The sequence below is a fragment of the Hippichthys cyanospilos genome, chromosome 17 (genome assembly GCF_059441005.1).
Source record: "Hippichthys cyanospilos isolate Australia breed blue-spotted pipefish chromosome 17, RoL_Hcya_1.0, whole genome shotgun sequence".
Classification (NCBI taxonomy): Eukaryota; Metazoa; Chordata; class Actinopteri; order Syngnathiformes; family Syngnathidae; genus Hippichthys; species Hippichthys cyanospilos.
In genome coordinates this window covers 6,903,148-6,918,679 of record NC_142385.1, presented here as the reverse complement: position 1 = coordinate 6,918,679, position 15,532 = coordinate 6,903,148, and the positions used below count along the sequence as shown (strand labels likewise).

The window sequence follows — 15,532 nt, the reverse complement described above, 5'->3', positions numbered from 1 at the left end:
TGCGAAAGCAAATAAATAATAGATTAGGACGTCTAAAATGTATTTGTGGTTGGCCAAAATCATTTTAAAAGGGTCCCATTTCTTTTTTACAAACAGCAGTCCGTGTTAGCACATAATTGTCAGGTTTCTGATACAAAAAAAAACTCAACTAGAACGACTGAAATGTATTTGTGCATGGCTAGCCAAAATCATTTTAAACACTTTTTAAAAAGTTGGTCAAAAATAACCCCATTATGGGTCAAAAAGGGACCAAGCGCGTTTCTTGGATCAAGTTGACCCAATGTTTTGTTCAAAGGAAAAAATGGGATGTAATTGTTCCTTTTTTGAACCACTGCATAATTGGGTTGTTATTTTGTGTTTGTGCGCGCGTGTGTGTGTGCAATTTTTGTTATGAATAAAAATTAAAACATTGTATAGGTTTCACGCAAAAATGAACTTAATTATTGTATGTGTCAATTAATTTGTAACCTAAACTGGCACAATTTGGTTTGCTTTGTAAAAATCACCAAAACAAAATACCCCCCCCCCCCCCCCCCCCTCCATTGAGGACAGCTTATAGCGTAGGTTAAAGTGATACGTGATATAAAATGGCATTTCAACAGTCAACAGTGTGTTGGCTTTTTTTTGTTATGATTGCAAACGTTAATAAGAGCATGCCTGATGTGTCTCAAATAAGTAGTAAATGAAGTACAGCGTTCTTGCTGTCTATTGGAGGCTATTTAGTTCCCCCTAGCGTTATTGCGGGGGAAGCAAATCGCATGTCACTTGGACTATATTTGGACTGTACCTCTAGTTATATTTTCCCGTGCCTAGGCAACATTGGACAGTGAATTTCACAAATGTGTAAAGAATTACGTTGGAATCCAACAGTAATCCCTTGAGAAACAGCAACTGACTTGTGTTTCTTTGTGGTAGTGTGTGATGCCCTGAATGAAAATGAGCAGGATGGTGATTCATATGACGTTCCCCGTGGGAATGTTGGGATGATTGTGTCATCTTGCTTTTGTTGTCAAAAACTAGCGCTGCAATTGATGGAACAGGAATCATCTATCCTCTGTGGCTGTGAAAAATGGCCTCATTTTGTTTCAGAAAACAAGCAGACTCCAGTTCAAAACCGTAGAGAGGATGTTAGAAAATAATAATGGTAGCTATGAATGATTACACCAGGGAACAATTTTTGTTGACTTGGGTCTGAGCTATTTTGAACACATTTTTGGGCGCAGAATACAAAATCATTTCAGTTTTCCTCTGTCGTGTCATTTTTTTTTTACCTATACGATCCCTCATTTTCTCAGAAAAAAAAGACCTGAATGAAAACCTCAGAATAGTGACAAGTTTTCAGTTCCTAAAGGACAAGATTAAACAAAATAGAAGGTTAAGAATATAAAGAGAGCATGAATCATCGTATTTGCTACTCTGCTAGTTATCTGTTCACATATTATTGCTACTCCTGATCTATTGGGAGCTGCATACACCTCTCATCGCGTGTGACTACACAAAGAAATTTCCACGTAGCTGTAGATGAGTCCTACCTGAATCAACTCTTACTACTACAGCTAATCTGATGGGTAAAATGTGGAGGAAAAACTTGACATAACGGATGGGAGAAAATACATTTTTGAAATCAGCACGATAGTTTTTATTTTACCCCCCTAGTTTTATTATTGCCAGTCTTCTTTTTCACAAAATTTAACAGTAGCTTGTAATTCATGTTGCCAATAGTGGCTATAACAGTTTCTAGCTAGGAAACCTTGGAAGGGTTCAAAGACAGGTATGGACGGCTATTCTTTGTTTGAATTCAACCCATTTTGGATTAAAAGCATGGGTGGGACTAAATAGGTTTTGTACTACTTTCTACTCCATGTGAACATGTAAACTACTCAGCTGTGAGATAGTAACCATTGATGATCTGCTTTCTTTTCTTTCGTTGTAATTTTGTTTTTAAATCATGTGTCGTGTTTGTATGTGGTTCTCAAAATGGGGCCTGACTCCAGGGGGTCCGTGAAATAATTTGGTTTATTAATAAAAAAAGATATATTTGTTTTAACTTTATGAATTTTTGAATGCATTTGTGACTCTTTAATAAAGCAATAAATAGAACCAGCTTAATATACTTTTAAAATTGTAATCATTTATTAACTAAATATTTGGCAGCAACCTGTTGGGGGGAAATTGACCCATTGAACATTTATATTGGGAGTCCTTGATTTCCAAAAAGGGATCCCTGACCCCAAAAAGTTTTCTCAAACTCTGCGTTAATGAAATTGGAATGGGATAAGCTAGCTGTATGTGACAAGCCAACTATCATCCCATGCTTCTCTTTGACAAATGCGAGGCCAAATTGTGTTAAAATGGACAAAACGGATGAATGCATCTAGCCTGGCCGGGTGCTTTGTACCCCAAAACATCTGACCGTAGAACCGCCCTTGGCAGCTGATACTTTCCTAGTTTTTACCAAAGTACTTGTACTTTGACTTAACCCGTGAGGGCTTTTACATATGCAAAGTAAATCAGGCAGCCTCTCCGTCATCATCTTGCAGCCCGGTCGGTTCCTGCTGCTGCTGCGGTTGCGGCTGTCTCCTCTCACGACCCGTCCGCCTGCACCCATAATCCCCCGCGCCACGACAAGATGGAAGAAAGCAGCGGCCGCCGGAGAACACTGTTTTGGCAATAAAACCCTCCAAAGCTGCGAGTACGGAGGCACCACGGGCACCTTTCCAAGCCGTCTGCGGTCATGTGTAGGTGAGCGAGAACCCAACTGTGTTTTCGGCTGGCGGTTCGGTCCGGACTCCGTCGAAATCCTCGCGACGCGACGCTGGCTCGGAACCGCGGGGAGATGCGCCGAAAGGCAGCATCATTGTTTGTGATGCACGGGCCGTAATGCGGCTTTTCACTCGGAGCTAAATGCTAGCGCGCTAGCAGCCGACTAACTAGCTCGTGGCTAGTTTGATTGTTATAAACACAGCTGGCGTGGAAACGCTCGAAACTGGGATTTTTTTTTTTTTTGCTGTGATGGCCCATGTTGGGTCACCGGAGCCGGAGTCGACGTGGAACCGAAATAGCCCTAGGAACGTTTTTGCCAGTCATACGCACGCTCAGTAATAATTATCCCCTCGTAATTACGGCTAAAGTTAGCTATCAATAAACGAAGCTCCTGCCAGCGAGATGTAATTTCGCCTGCAAAGCTTGAAAAACGAGCAAATGACGAACGGCTAATTTAACACTATGGGTAGTTTATACTAGCGAAGCTTCATTGAAATGATGGCTCGTCGCTTACCCATTTTTAAATAGCCAATCGATACCCGTATTAACCATGTTAAACATGAGCCTTTTTCTTTCTCCAACTCGTATTATCAAATGCAACTTTGACAAATGGCGTGTGTTGCTTTTTAAACATTTGCCCCAAGGTTTTTTTCAGCGCGACTTCGATGATGCGTCGTCGGGTTCATTGTGGCGAGTCGGCTGCTATGCTAACTAGCTGGCTAACTATTATGTATGACAAAAGCTCATCTGCTCTGCGTTGAATTGTGTCGCCGAGCCAAATGGTCGCCGGGATTTTGGCACGACAACAAGTCTTCGAACCCAAGTCTAGTCACAAGACTGTGTCCTAGTTACGTTGTTCAAATGTCAAGTCGTGTTTGACCTAAATATCGTTCGTTTGGGCAAGTCTACCGAACCGACTAATTAGCAGTGTTGCGGTCCGGATTTATTGGCTTTATCATTTGATAGGCCAGGGTGCAAACGGGTGTTTAAAAACAAGACCGATTTACTCAAAAAATGGACGTTTTGGCTAATATGCATCTCCGTTTCAAACATTTGCACATTTTAGGCTGAATTCTAGACAAATTGCTACACATCACTTATTTGATTTTGCAGTGTTTACACAGAGTGTACAAACAATGCAAATACTTTGAAACGGCAGTATTTCACTCAGTTTTCTGTTTGGCTTACCAAGAGGAAATGAACATTTTTCCCAATTCAATTGTAGACTTAATTTCTGAACAATTGCTGGGGTTTTCCTCGTAATTGCCATTATAAGAAGGGATTTAATTTAGTTTTAATCTAAGATAAAGTGATTTGTTTTCACAATCAGTTGACTTAATGGCAAAAGACTGTTAACAATCCATTCCCACTTTTATAATGGTTACTATATAGATGTAATATGCATATTTTAGATTTCTGTAGAAATATAGCTTGACTTGTGTCAGGATTTTTTTTCCATTATTTATTTATTTATTTTTTCAATTTTACTGACTTAATTTTCAAGTCAGGCATATTTGCTAAAGGGGCGCAAGATTAATGTCAGCTATTTTGACAAAATTTAACATTTTGGGTTTTAGGTTATTTGGAGCTCCATTAAGACAACACTCATTAATTTTACTTACCGATTGAGCAACATTTCACTGTGAAGGCATTTAACAGGACTTTTTTTTTCCAAACTTACTTGCGTTCACATTTCTTAAGCCTAGGTGCAATACAAAAAGAGATTTAAAAGAAAGAAAAAAAAACTGTATTTACGTACATAAGTCCAAACCTGACATTTTGTGTCCAAGGTACACATCGATTCATTAAGGACCTTGCATATTTATTAGATTCAATTGTAGACAAATCTTTGACTGAAATATAAGGACTTTCACCCCCAGTATCTCGCCATGTCTGTTCCAGTACATCTGTAAAAGGATTGTAACAAGATTATTTGCTACACTGGGGGAACAAGGTAATATGTATTTTAAGGTTTCCAGTCACTTACTCCCAGTAAATCCAATTAGGTAATTAATGTGCTTCTCTGTGAAAACATGTTACTGTAGATTTTTTTTTTAAAGCACCCAACCAGGTTGCCAAATAACTCCCACGCTGCTGACCTAAATGAGCTTGGATGGTCCACAATTTCAGGGTTATTAGTTGTACTAGCGGTGTTTACTGCTCTCCTCTTGTAGTTGAACCAGCATTGGCAGCAACAACAGTTTTGCTTTATTTGGTCAGATGACTAAAAAAAAAAAAAAAACAGTCTCATGACACTCTTTCGCTTTCTAAATGATACAAGTGTGAAGGCGTTTGGCGTTGTTCTGAAGACATTTTGTGTCCGTCCTCTTTTTCAGGGCATTCTCCTACATTCATCTTTAGATTTCTTGGCCTGACCCGCGCCTGCACACAACAAAACTACCACCATGAGTATTATCCAAGATAAAATCGGCAATGAGTTTTTGCGCAACGGTGGCATGGACCCCAATTTTGCACCCGGCATGCTCATGTTCAGCCACCTGCCGCCCGTCACCAGCTTCACACGGCTCACCTCGCAGTCAGTCATGGGCGAGCTCCCGCAGGAGATGGTCCTCAAGAAGGAGCGCGACTCGCCCCCGGACCACCAGGGCACCAGCGTGGCCAACGCGGGGGGCTTCCTCCACAGTATGGGCATCAAGCAGGAGCGGCTAAGCGAGCTGGATTATCGTATGCCTCTCTACGGTGGAGGCGGCGGGGTTGTGCCCATGAATTGCGCCGGCGCAGGGAAGAGCGGGGCCGACATGCCGGACATGTCTTACGGCAACCACCACCAGAATCACCATAACATGCTCCTGCATGACCTGAGCCACAGCAACGTGCGTCCCCTTGGGGAACCGGTAAGTTGGATGTCAGAATGTGAGCGGTTGACTTTTGCATCACGCCGAGACTGACATTGTTGCGGTCTGCATGTAGATGTCAGGACGAGCGGGTAAAGAGCCAAAAGATTCCTCGGGGAAAAGAGGGAGAAGGACCAATGGGGACGGACAGGGAGGCAAAGCCCGAAGGAAACGCAGCGACGCCGCAAAGGTTCAACCATTTATTTTATAATGCTGGTCAACATGTTGTGTTTGGGGGATGTTTGTCTTCAGATGAAACTCAGGGGTGAACGTGGATAAAATTATGAACAGGGTTTGTTTTTTTTTTCTTCTTTTTTGCATTAGATCATAGTGCAAGGTAAGTGGGGCTTAGCGATACAGCGTAAATATAAAATCTTTTTTTTTTTTAACATTTGTACAATTGTGATTTGAATCAAAGTAATAAACCTAGTCAACTTTATTTATTATTCAAAAATAAACACTGCAAACTATTCAGTCAACAATAATGCATGCTGATTTTAAATCAGTTCAAACGAAAACCTAACATTGGAAGCTTGTGCAAATAATAGCTGTTCATAGCCTGTGCATATCTTGCTCTGATGCCAAAAGTTAGTGGTTTGTAACTATTTCAAGTATGTCTTGCCAACATCCTAACTAGCGTTCTGCTCCTTGAGTAAAATTTGAATTTCACGATTTACCTAGTTTTCCAATAGTCAATTTTAAAAGCAACACATCAAATTTGTTCGATTTATTGCCCCACCGTCTCGATAAGTAAAAGCATCAAATAATATATCAAGTAATAATGTATGGCTGGGGGTTGAAAACAGTTTACACCAAATTGTCCTTCAAGTCCTGAAGACGCAGTTGTATCTTTTTATGGAGTCCAATGATTTACAGGTACTCATTTACAATTGTACTAATTTCCCCTAAACATTTGGGTAAAGAAGGGTCTGAAAATAACTGAAACTGAATGAGTTATTCAAACTGCTGTAGCATAGATTGTGGTTGGTAGTATGTATGGTGAGCAGAAAGCAAAGGTGCGTAAATACTAGACCATGTTAGTATAAAATTATATTTTATTGCAATGGGGGCGGCATGGCTCGGTGGTAGAGTGGTCTGGGAGACGATGTTGACAATGTCCGTACAGGTTACAGATTTGTCTAAATCTGAAAAAATAACCAAGTGCATCAAAGTGCCGGAAAAAAATAGTGTCAATCCTTATTTTATTGCAATGGGGGCGTCATGGCTCGGTGGTAGAGTGGTCGTCTCCCAGCTGACAGGCTGTGCGTTCGATCCCCCGACCAGCCAGACCATGTCGAAGTGTCCTTGAGCAACTCACTGAACCCCCAATTGCTCCTGATGCTGCGTCATCGGTAGGTAAATGACCAGTTAGTGTAAATCGCTTTGAGTACCCAAGGTAGAAAAGTGCTATACAAGTGAAAGTCCATTTACCAATTACACTTCACATTGCAAAAACGAAGCCTTTTCCCTGGGATCATCCGCGGCCCCCCTGGCATCGCCTTGCAGCCACCCCCCAGGGGGGCCTGCCCCACGATTTCCGTCGGTCTGCATTAACATGACTTTGAATGTGAGTCATTCATTCACATGGCCACTTTCTCAGTTGTAAGAGGGTGTGCACAACTTTACAACCACAGAGAATTGTGTTTTTCCACTCTATTCCACTATATTCCCATGTTTTGGTTATTTTCCAACAGTCCAGCATTTTCATAATGTTTGACTGTTCGTGGTGTAAAGCGTCTCCTTTAACAACAAGAAAGACATAAATTGGTAATGTAAATTCCTGCTAATATGTAAATGTGCTATGAAAAGTCTCGTGAATTTGACAAGTGTGTAACTGTAATGCTGTCAAATTAGCTTGAACTGTGCTTTCTTGCAGCTAAGAAACGAGAGTTTTGACTAGGCCCATTCCTAACCGTCCCTCATTGTCATTTTCTCCTAGGCCATGATGTTGGACGCGGATGGAGCCTGCCTGTCCCCCAACTCCAAACCGCACATCTGCGAGCACTGCAACGCTGCCTTTCGTAGCTCCTATCACTTGCGCAGACATGTGCTCATACACACAGGTGAGAGGCTTTCACTGCTTGCAGCGCCTTCAAGCCGCTAGACGCAAAAGGGGGGGGGGGGGGGGGGTGGTATAGCGCGCGACATGCAGAGAGCCGGACTCTCGGGGATGACTCATTGATTGCTCATGTGCTTCTGGACGTATTAGTCATCCCGTTTGCCGGGAATGTCTCATGACGGATAACCAGAGTGGATCCCTAGTCTCATTTTCCGTCACAATTGCTATATTGGAAAAACAGACATTAGATTTTGTATTCAGTATTGAAGCTGAGCAATAATTAATGTGATGGGGGGGGTGGGCCGTTGTACTCTTGATCGCACAGGTGAGAGGCCTTTTCGGTGCAGTCAGTGTAACATGAGCTTCATTCAGAAGTACTTGCTGCAGCGGCATGAGAAGATACACAGTGGTGAGTTGCCTGTTTTCAAGCCAATCTTTTTATAGATGCGCCGGAATGAAGCACAAATCGCATCGGGTCGTTTGTTTCAGGGGAGAAGCCTTTCAGCTGCGACCAGTGCAACATGCGTTTCATCCAGAAGTACCACATGGAGCGACACAAACGCACGCACAGTGGCGAGAAGCCGTATAGATGCGATACATGCCAGCAGGTAAGTTGGCTGCGGGTGTTATTCGCTTCACTGTCTTTGATGAGACCTGGCAAGGTAGTTAAAGACGTCAAAATAAGGTGTAAAATAAACATAGCTCTTTTATATATTTTTAAAAATAATATGTTGTTATTGAAATAAACCCAATAATTTTCAGGACTGTGTATGTAATGCAGTGTTAAGAATTGACTATTGTTCAAATCATAAAACATTTGCAATTTCTGGTGTAATTGTGTGTGAAAGCGGAAATGTTAACAAAATATTAATGTTGATTCATACTAAAAATATGGAATTATGTTCAAACATGGAATGTTTTTTTTTTCTCTCTCCCGCTCTGCTTTGTTTTGTTTTTCTGAATGTTTTGGTGAGGTGGATTCTTTCTCGGGAGTAGAAATTGTGGCATTTGTAAAGTCATTTCAAAAGGTGAACTGAATGTCATGTAACTGACAATCTGTTATGTTGAATGTGACTAAGAAAATGAAGAGTTTTTTTGTGGGAACTTTGGGAAAAATCAGAGGTTTTGGTAAATCAGATTTTTTTGCTATGCAAAATGAATAAGGTGAATGTCTTGAATTTTTTATAGTGACAATGGGAATCTGTTTTGTTGAAACTGCTATTGGTAATGGAAAGGGATTTTTTTTAATTTGTCTTTGGGTATTGCAATGGTGAAAACCTCCGGTGATTTTTTTTAGGAATTTTTTACCCATTTGAAAATCATTACCAAGGTGAATTGAATGACCCAAACGATTTTAAAATTTCCTATGCAACCAAATAATAATAATGATGAACGTGCCATGAAAGTGAAGGTCAAACATTCTTTGAAGAAACTGCCTCAGTGCGAATGAATGAATAATTTTTGGGTGAAAAATGTCGAACTTTAAGGCCATTGGAATGAGAATAATACTAGCCCCCATCGTCTGATTTTTTTTTTTTTTTTTTTTAATGATTTGAAATTGGAATGATGTGAATCAGATGTATTTTGTAGGAGGAGGTGCATGTCTACAAGGGAGGAATAAAAAAATGAATATGAATATATATGAGTATATATAATAAATAAATATATGAATATATGAATAACGTTCTCGTGCCGACATGCAACAGTCAAATGAGTTTGTTTTGTCAAGTGGCTAACACACCAGTGAAAATGGGTAACCGCACCTCACTGGTTTTGTATCTCTCTCTTTGTCAACCTTCCAGTTTTTCTCAAGAACCGACCGGTTACTGAAGCACAAGCGGACTTGCGGAGAAGCCATAAAAAAGGGCCTGGACCCAAACATGCTGGAGCTCAGCGACGCCGAGCTGGGCCAGGGCAGCTATTCACTCACTCAGGGAAACGCCACCACCTCCGGGCGCAGGCGGGCCAAGTCCAAAACCGGGGAAGGCGGCGAGCGTAAGAGGAAGAAGAACGCGGCCATGGCCGCCTCGTCCTCAGCGACCATGGCGCGCGACATGGGCCTGCAGGACTACAGCATGGAGCAGCCCTCGGGCTCCGCCATGCAGGGACGCTCCCCCAAACTGGTCTTTAAAAAAGCCGGCCGCAAGGCTCTGGATAAGGGCCTCCTTTCTCTGGAAGACGGCGCCGACGGACAAAAACTGTTAGGCCAAAAAGCCGGCTCCTTGGATCACGTGGATGCTTCCGGGCTGGACAACCTGGGTCTGCTCCAGGCAGGCGGGGGCAACAAGCAGGGTCCCACCACCAGCAGCAACTACGACGACGCCATGCAGTTTGTGAAAAAGCGGCGATACCTTCACGCCGTCAACAACGACTACGGCGCCGGAGCTCTGCACATGGCGTCGCAGGGGAGCAGCGTCATCCAGGTCTCCCTGGGACCCGAGCCCACGCTGGCCATGCTGGACACGTCCCCCCTGGAACTCAAGCACGACAAGTCGGGCATCCCCGACGAGGTTCTGCAAAGCTTGCTGGACCACTACAGCCACAAGCCGGAGGGGTCCCATCACCACGATGTGGCATTCGACCTGTCGGACCACCCGCACCACGTGGACCTCCAGCCGGCCGCGCCCGTCACCCCCGAGCTGGAGGACGACGCAGCCAACGGGGGCGATAAGACTGCTGTGATGAGCGAGTACTCCAAGTTTCTCCTGCAGGCCCTGGAGCGCACCAGCCACAGCGGGCCCTTCCCCAGCCTGGGCGCCACCGGCCCCTTCCCGCTCCTGTCCAGCAGCTCCAGTCCTACGGGGCCCCTGTTCGCCGACAAGCACGTCTACAGCACCTCGCCGCTGGACTGCGGCTACCCGCCCGCCGTATCCTCGCCGCTGCCCATCGCCGCCCCCTCGTCCACTTCCTCATCCACCTCGTCTAAGTCCCACTACGGCATGCTGGTGGGCTCCCCCTCCCAAGCGGGCTTCCACCTGGTCTTGGAGCCCGCCGGCCACCAGCAGCTAACGCCATCTCAGGAGTTGACAGAGCAGCTGGAGAAGCAGCACTCGCCCGGAGCCTTCAGCTTACCTCCCCAGGATCTGACCGCCCAGGCTGAAAGCTCCAAGGGGCAACAGGCCAAGGCCGGGGGGAGCGCTGCCCCCGCCAACGGTTCCGGCTTCTCAGACCTGTCTCCTCTCAACCCCCCGAAAGAGTCCACCACCTACCAGATTGAGAATTTTGCCCAGGCCTTCGGCTCCCAGTTCAAGTCGGGACGCCGCACCCCTCTGAGCTACGGCAGCGACAGCGGGGCCGAGGTGGACCACAGGATACGGACTCCGGTCTCAGAGTTCTCAGGGTATAGCAGCTTGTTAGCTGACGTCAGCGAGCCAGTGAGTACAGGATCAAAAACCCCAACAAGCCAAAGTTTCAGATAAGGGTCAGATGAGGTAAGCCCATTTTTGGGGAGGGGGGATTTGGGGGCAGACGTTTTTGTCCGCCCAGCCCCCCTCCCCACTCATCCCAATTTTGTTCTTGTAGCAAAATATTTTTTTTTAAACACTGCCATTAAATTTTAATGCAAACATGACCAGGGAGGGTCTTCCATGGCCTCAAATGCAATTTTATTTTTATTTTTTATTTTTATGATGTATTTTAGTTGCGTACATTTTCTTGGGGAAAAAGTAGTCTTTTTGTCTTATCTATGATCGTAAACCGTAGATTTTAAATGTAATTTAAAACATTTTGAGGGTAGAGATGAACTTGCATTTCTCATTACTTCGGCAACCCTTGTGTTTTACCAATCATCATACCATTGTAAAGTAATAATGTTGAGAATTACAAAAAAAAATAACACTTGTGGCAGGGAAAGCCCAGAACTCAAATGGCAAAAAAAAAAGAAAGTATATATTGTCTGTTACAAGAAACGTATTAACTCAGGAAATAAGCAAAATTGTGTTATAAGCCTTTGTATTGTGAGATGCAATTAGCACAGTTTTTACAGGTGTATTTTGAAACTACAAAGCTTTGATTTTTTTTTTCTTCTTTTTTTTTGTGCATTTATTTGAAAATTTTACACCTCACAATGAAGTTTGGGCTCTCCCGCGTGTTGCAGTCCGAATGACGGTACTGTTGCGTGTCAATGTGAAACCAGCATGTAAGAACAAAATCCATTGAAACGCATTTGACTGAAAACACAAACGGCCAGCAAGCAAACTGAAACTCACCTCAATTTTTTTTTTCTTTGTCAGTAGAATCAAATAAGTATGGAAGTGTGGAGCTGCCAATGGAGAACACGATTTTTTTGACTGGCAAACTCATTCAAACTTACTAGCAAATATTTTTTAATTATGTGCTGAATGCTAAACACAACATGCTTTTCTGCATTTGGGCTAGTGCTCTTAAAAGTTTTTTCAATGCACCCCTTATGGCGTATAGTATTTTTTCCTGTCAAGTAACCTATAACCAGTGGAAAGCATTTTTGGTTGAATGACACCCACCCAACCACCCATATCTGATTTATTAAAACCTTTTAACTACATTTATAGCAGTATCTTTAGCTCAGACCAAATTTAACAAAATAAAGGCATAAATTGTTCTGCAAAAGAACCACTATCGCACAATTTGGCACTGTTTGAATTTCCAAATAATTTGCTCTCAATCGGAAAGGAAAAATGTCCCATTGATTGAATGAATTTGTTGATCCCTTCTGAAACCCTCTTAATATCTCACTTATCCTCTGAAATGCCTTCATGTACCCATATTTGAGAACCACGACATGAGAAAATTAAGACAGTTGTTAATATTTTATTATTAATATTTTCTTTTATTCAGCATATTTTCCCATAATTCCATGGTTCATGTGAAATTTAATACCTCCCATAGAATAATGGGGAAACAAAGTCTTATGTTTTTGAACATTTGGTCTTCAAGTACATTTGAAAAGATTTGCATGCACATGCCTGTCAAAAATGTTGGCTGCTCTGGGCTTCCATAACCAAGCACTTTTTTTCCCCCAAAAACATATCATCAGAAACAATAACTCATTCATTTGTGATTCTTATGATGACGCTTACTTTTAAAGGACAAAACTGTGAACAAGGGTTTGGGGGGGTGGGATTACGGTTTTATTGGGCATTGTTTGTTTGTTTTTTTTTTTGTTCGTTTTTAATTGTCGCGAGAAAGGGAGGGACGGGTTTGAATTTGTTTCTTGGGTGATGTAAAAAGTGGATTTGCCATAATTTTGTGATACTATATTTTGAGAATAGCTCTTTGTATTTAAGTGTTTCTTCGGAGCTCGGCTGACATTGCTGGAACTGTTCTCGCTCTCTTATTTTTTTTGTTGTATTTATTCTCCATTAGCCACCACACACCTTTGTAGCATCAATGCAGCAAAAGTTAATTTATACAACACACCTCCTGAATATGCAGCAGTCAGTCCTGCACTCACACAAATGAACAATGGCCTTCTTTGTCTTCCGTGGTTCAAGCCATTCTCGCCATCCCGGCAGCCAGGGTTGATATTTAATTTAGTCCATTTCCTGCCAGCCTCAACAGCACCCCCCGTCCCTCCCCGCTGGTTTTTAGGGACTCTCAAGCTGCAAGGGGGGGGAACAAAACAAAAGAAAAACTTGAGCGACCAGCCGCTTCCCTCCAAACACACTATGCTTTGAAATGAAAGGAAATGGAGAGAAAAAGACAATAAGATTGATTAAAATATACCTCATATCACTAAAGCGTAAGAAAGCAGGGACACGCGTTTCGTCGTATGTAGTGGAAATATTTGTAGAATAGCTTCGACATGATGTGTCATCATTTTTACACTGCCTGTGTTTACAATGATAGAGCAAGTGACTTGTCAAAATGCAAAATGTATTATTTCTTTTTTCTTTTTTTTTTCGGTTTTATTTTAATGTAAAAAACATCCATGCCAAGCAGTGTTGCATTCTAGATGCCTCGTAGGACTTTTTTTTTCTTCCCTCCTCATGGTATATCCCTTATTTTTGTTACTTGCCATAATGTGTTTTTGATATGAACTCTAGAAGGGTATTGTTTACAAAAAATGTACAAAAACACTAAAAATGTGTGTTCGAGTTTTTTTGAGTTTTTATCAAGTATGCATGATTTTTTATGGCTTTTTTCTGACTGTCACCTCAATACCAAATGTTGTAGCAGAAGCCTCCCCCGTTTCCTTTGTCTCATTAGTACTAGATCCTAATGACATGATTTCCCGGGCTGTACCTGTTATTGAGATGATGAACGGATTAGAGAAGCCAATAAAAAAAATCTTTTTGTTACAAAATAAAACAAAGCTTAGAATGTTTTTTTTTCTTTTGTTTTCTTATGCAACATTTCCCTAATCTGATTTGATACCAGACAAGCAAAATATTTTTGGATGAGTTATTCGACTTTGGAACTACGTTTGAAGTGGCATCATAACATATTTTCTTCCGCAACTGCTGAAGGTAGATCTTGTAACAGCCATTGGTGTTATTTCTGCCAGACAATTGCATCAACGAAAACAATGTGCAACTGCATTAAAAAAAAAAAAAAAATCGCTCCCAACACAATTTAGCAACAAATTGCTTTATGTTCCAGTCAATTTTCTCTTAATTTGAAAAGGATAATAGACTATAGTATTAAAAATAATTAAATTAGACTTGCTATACCGGATTCAAATCTCAAGTACCCCCTGAAGTACCTTGACAAACCCTATTGAGACCCCAATACACACAAACTCACATTGTATATACAGTTGAATGTATAAGCAGGAATTTTCCATACTGGTACCAGTAGATGGCTCCCTTTCCGGCCAGGTTTCTGGTTCATAGGTTACGTTACCAATTGCCGTTACTGTATTACCAATAATCCACAACACGACATGAATATTATACATAAATTGCATGTTTTATATTTCGTGGATGGTATATGCAATTCAGCTTTTAGTCAGAAGTGCATTTGAGAGAATTTTGACACGTTCAACAACCTCGAGATAATTGTGTCTAACGGTTATATTTACACTGTATCTGCTGTATGAAAGAATAGACCGTCCTTTCAGCAGAAGAAAAAATATTTGATTGTGCCATTTTCCATTCTTTTATAAACTTCAGTCAAACAACATTCAGCCGTTTCTCTTGAGGAGACTCTCAAACTGCTGATCTCAAAGGGAGTACCATCAATGCCATCTACTGGTAATTGCGTCAATGAAGTTTACCAATTTGAAATTCACAGTGGAAAAGCATCCTTGTTGAACTACTTCATTGACGAGTATACTCATCAATGGCGGTGAATGACTTACGAATCATGAATCAGTGGTTTTTCAAATGTTTTTATAACAACCTTAAAGTGCCACTTGAATTAGTTTTATTTTAACTAAAGCTATACTGATAACCTGGTAACACATTACATGAGTATTGGTAGTTTGTTCGTTTTTTTAACCCCTTTTTGAATAAACATCTAGACAATGTGAACTCCGGGTTGGCTATTTCACACAATCTGGGTACTTTGTAATATTTTCTCATTGATGCATGATTAATTTGTGCTGCCAGGCTTACAACTTCCTCTTACTGCATTTTGTAAGTCTTTCGGTAAATAGTTAATCATTTCTAGAAGAGCCGGATAATATTAAGCAATCTTTTGTTGCACATGACATGTTAATAAATCTCTTGCCCTCTCACACAGATATGGAAACAAATTGATGACGGGGGAAACCAGTCGAAATGTTGCCAAGGTAAGGAGAGCACATCCTAGCTTGTTTACTTTTCTGCTGTTTCCCCTTCATCACACCCGCATTTCTACCGGCAACTGTGTCAGCTACGGCTATGTCTGTTGCCAGGAGCGATAGGCTGGGTGGGTCATAAGGATGGTCATTACT

At 41.8% G+C, this 15,532-nt stretch overlaps 1 protein-coding gene across 1 annotated transcript; it reads left to right on the top strand.

Moving 5' to 3' along the window:
* The first annotated feature begins 2,619 nt into the window (after positions 1 to 2,619).
* Positions 2,620 to 12,749, top strand: znf281b (zinc finger protein 281b). Its single transcript, XM_088438732.1, has 7 exons — positions 2,620 to 2,742; positions 5,100 to 5,618; positions 5,695 to 5,808; positions 7,558 to 7,681; positions 8,003 to 8,086; positions 8,167 to 8,285; positions 9,480 to 12,749. The coding sequence occupies exons 2-7, from the start codon at positions 5,169 to 5,171 to the stop codon at positions 11,094 to 11,096; spliced, it is 2,508 nt and encodes an 835-aa protein (XP_088294858.1). The 5' UTR covers positions 2,620 to 2,742; positions 5,100 to 5,168; the 3' UTR covers positions 11,097 to 12,749.
* The last annotated feature ends 2,783 nt before the right edge of the window (positions 12,750 to 15,532 follow it).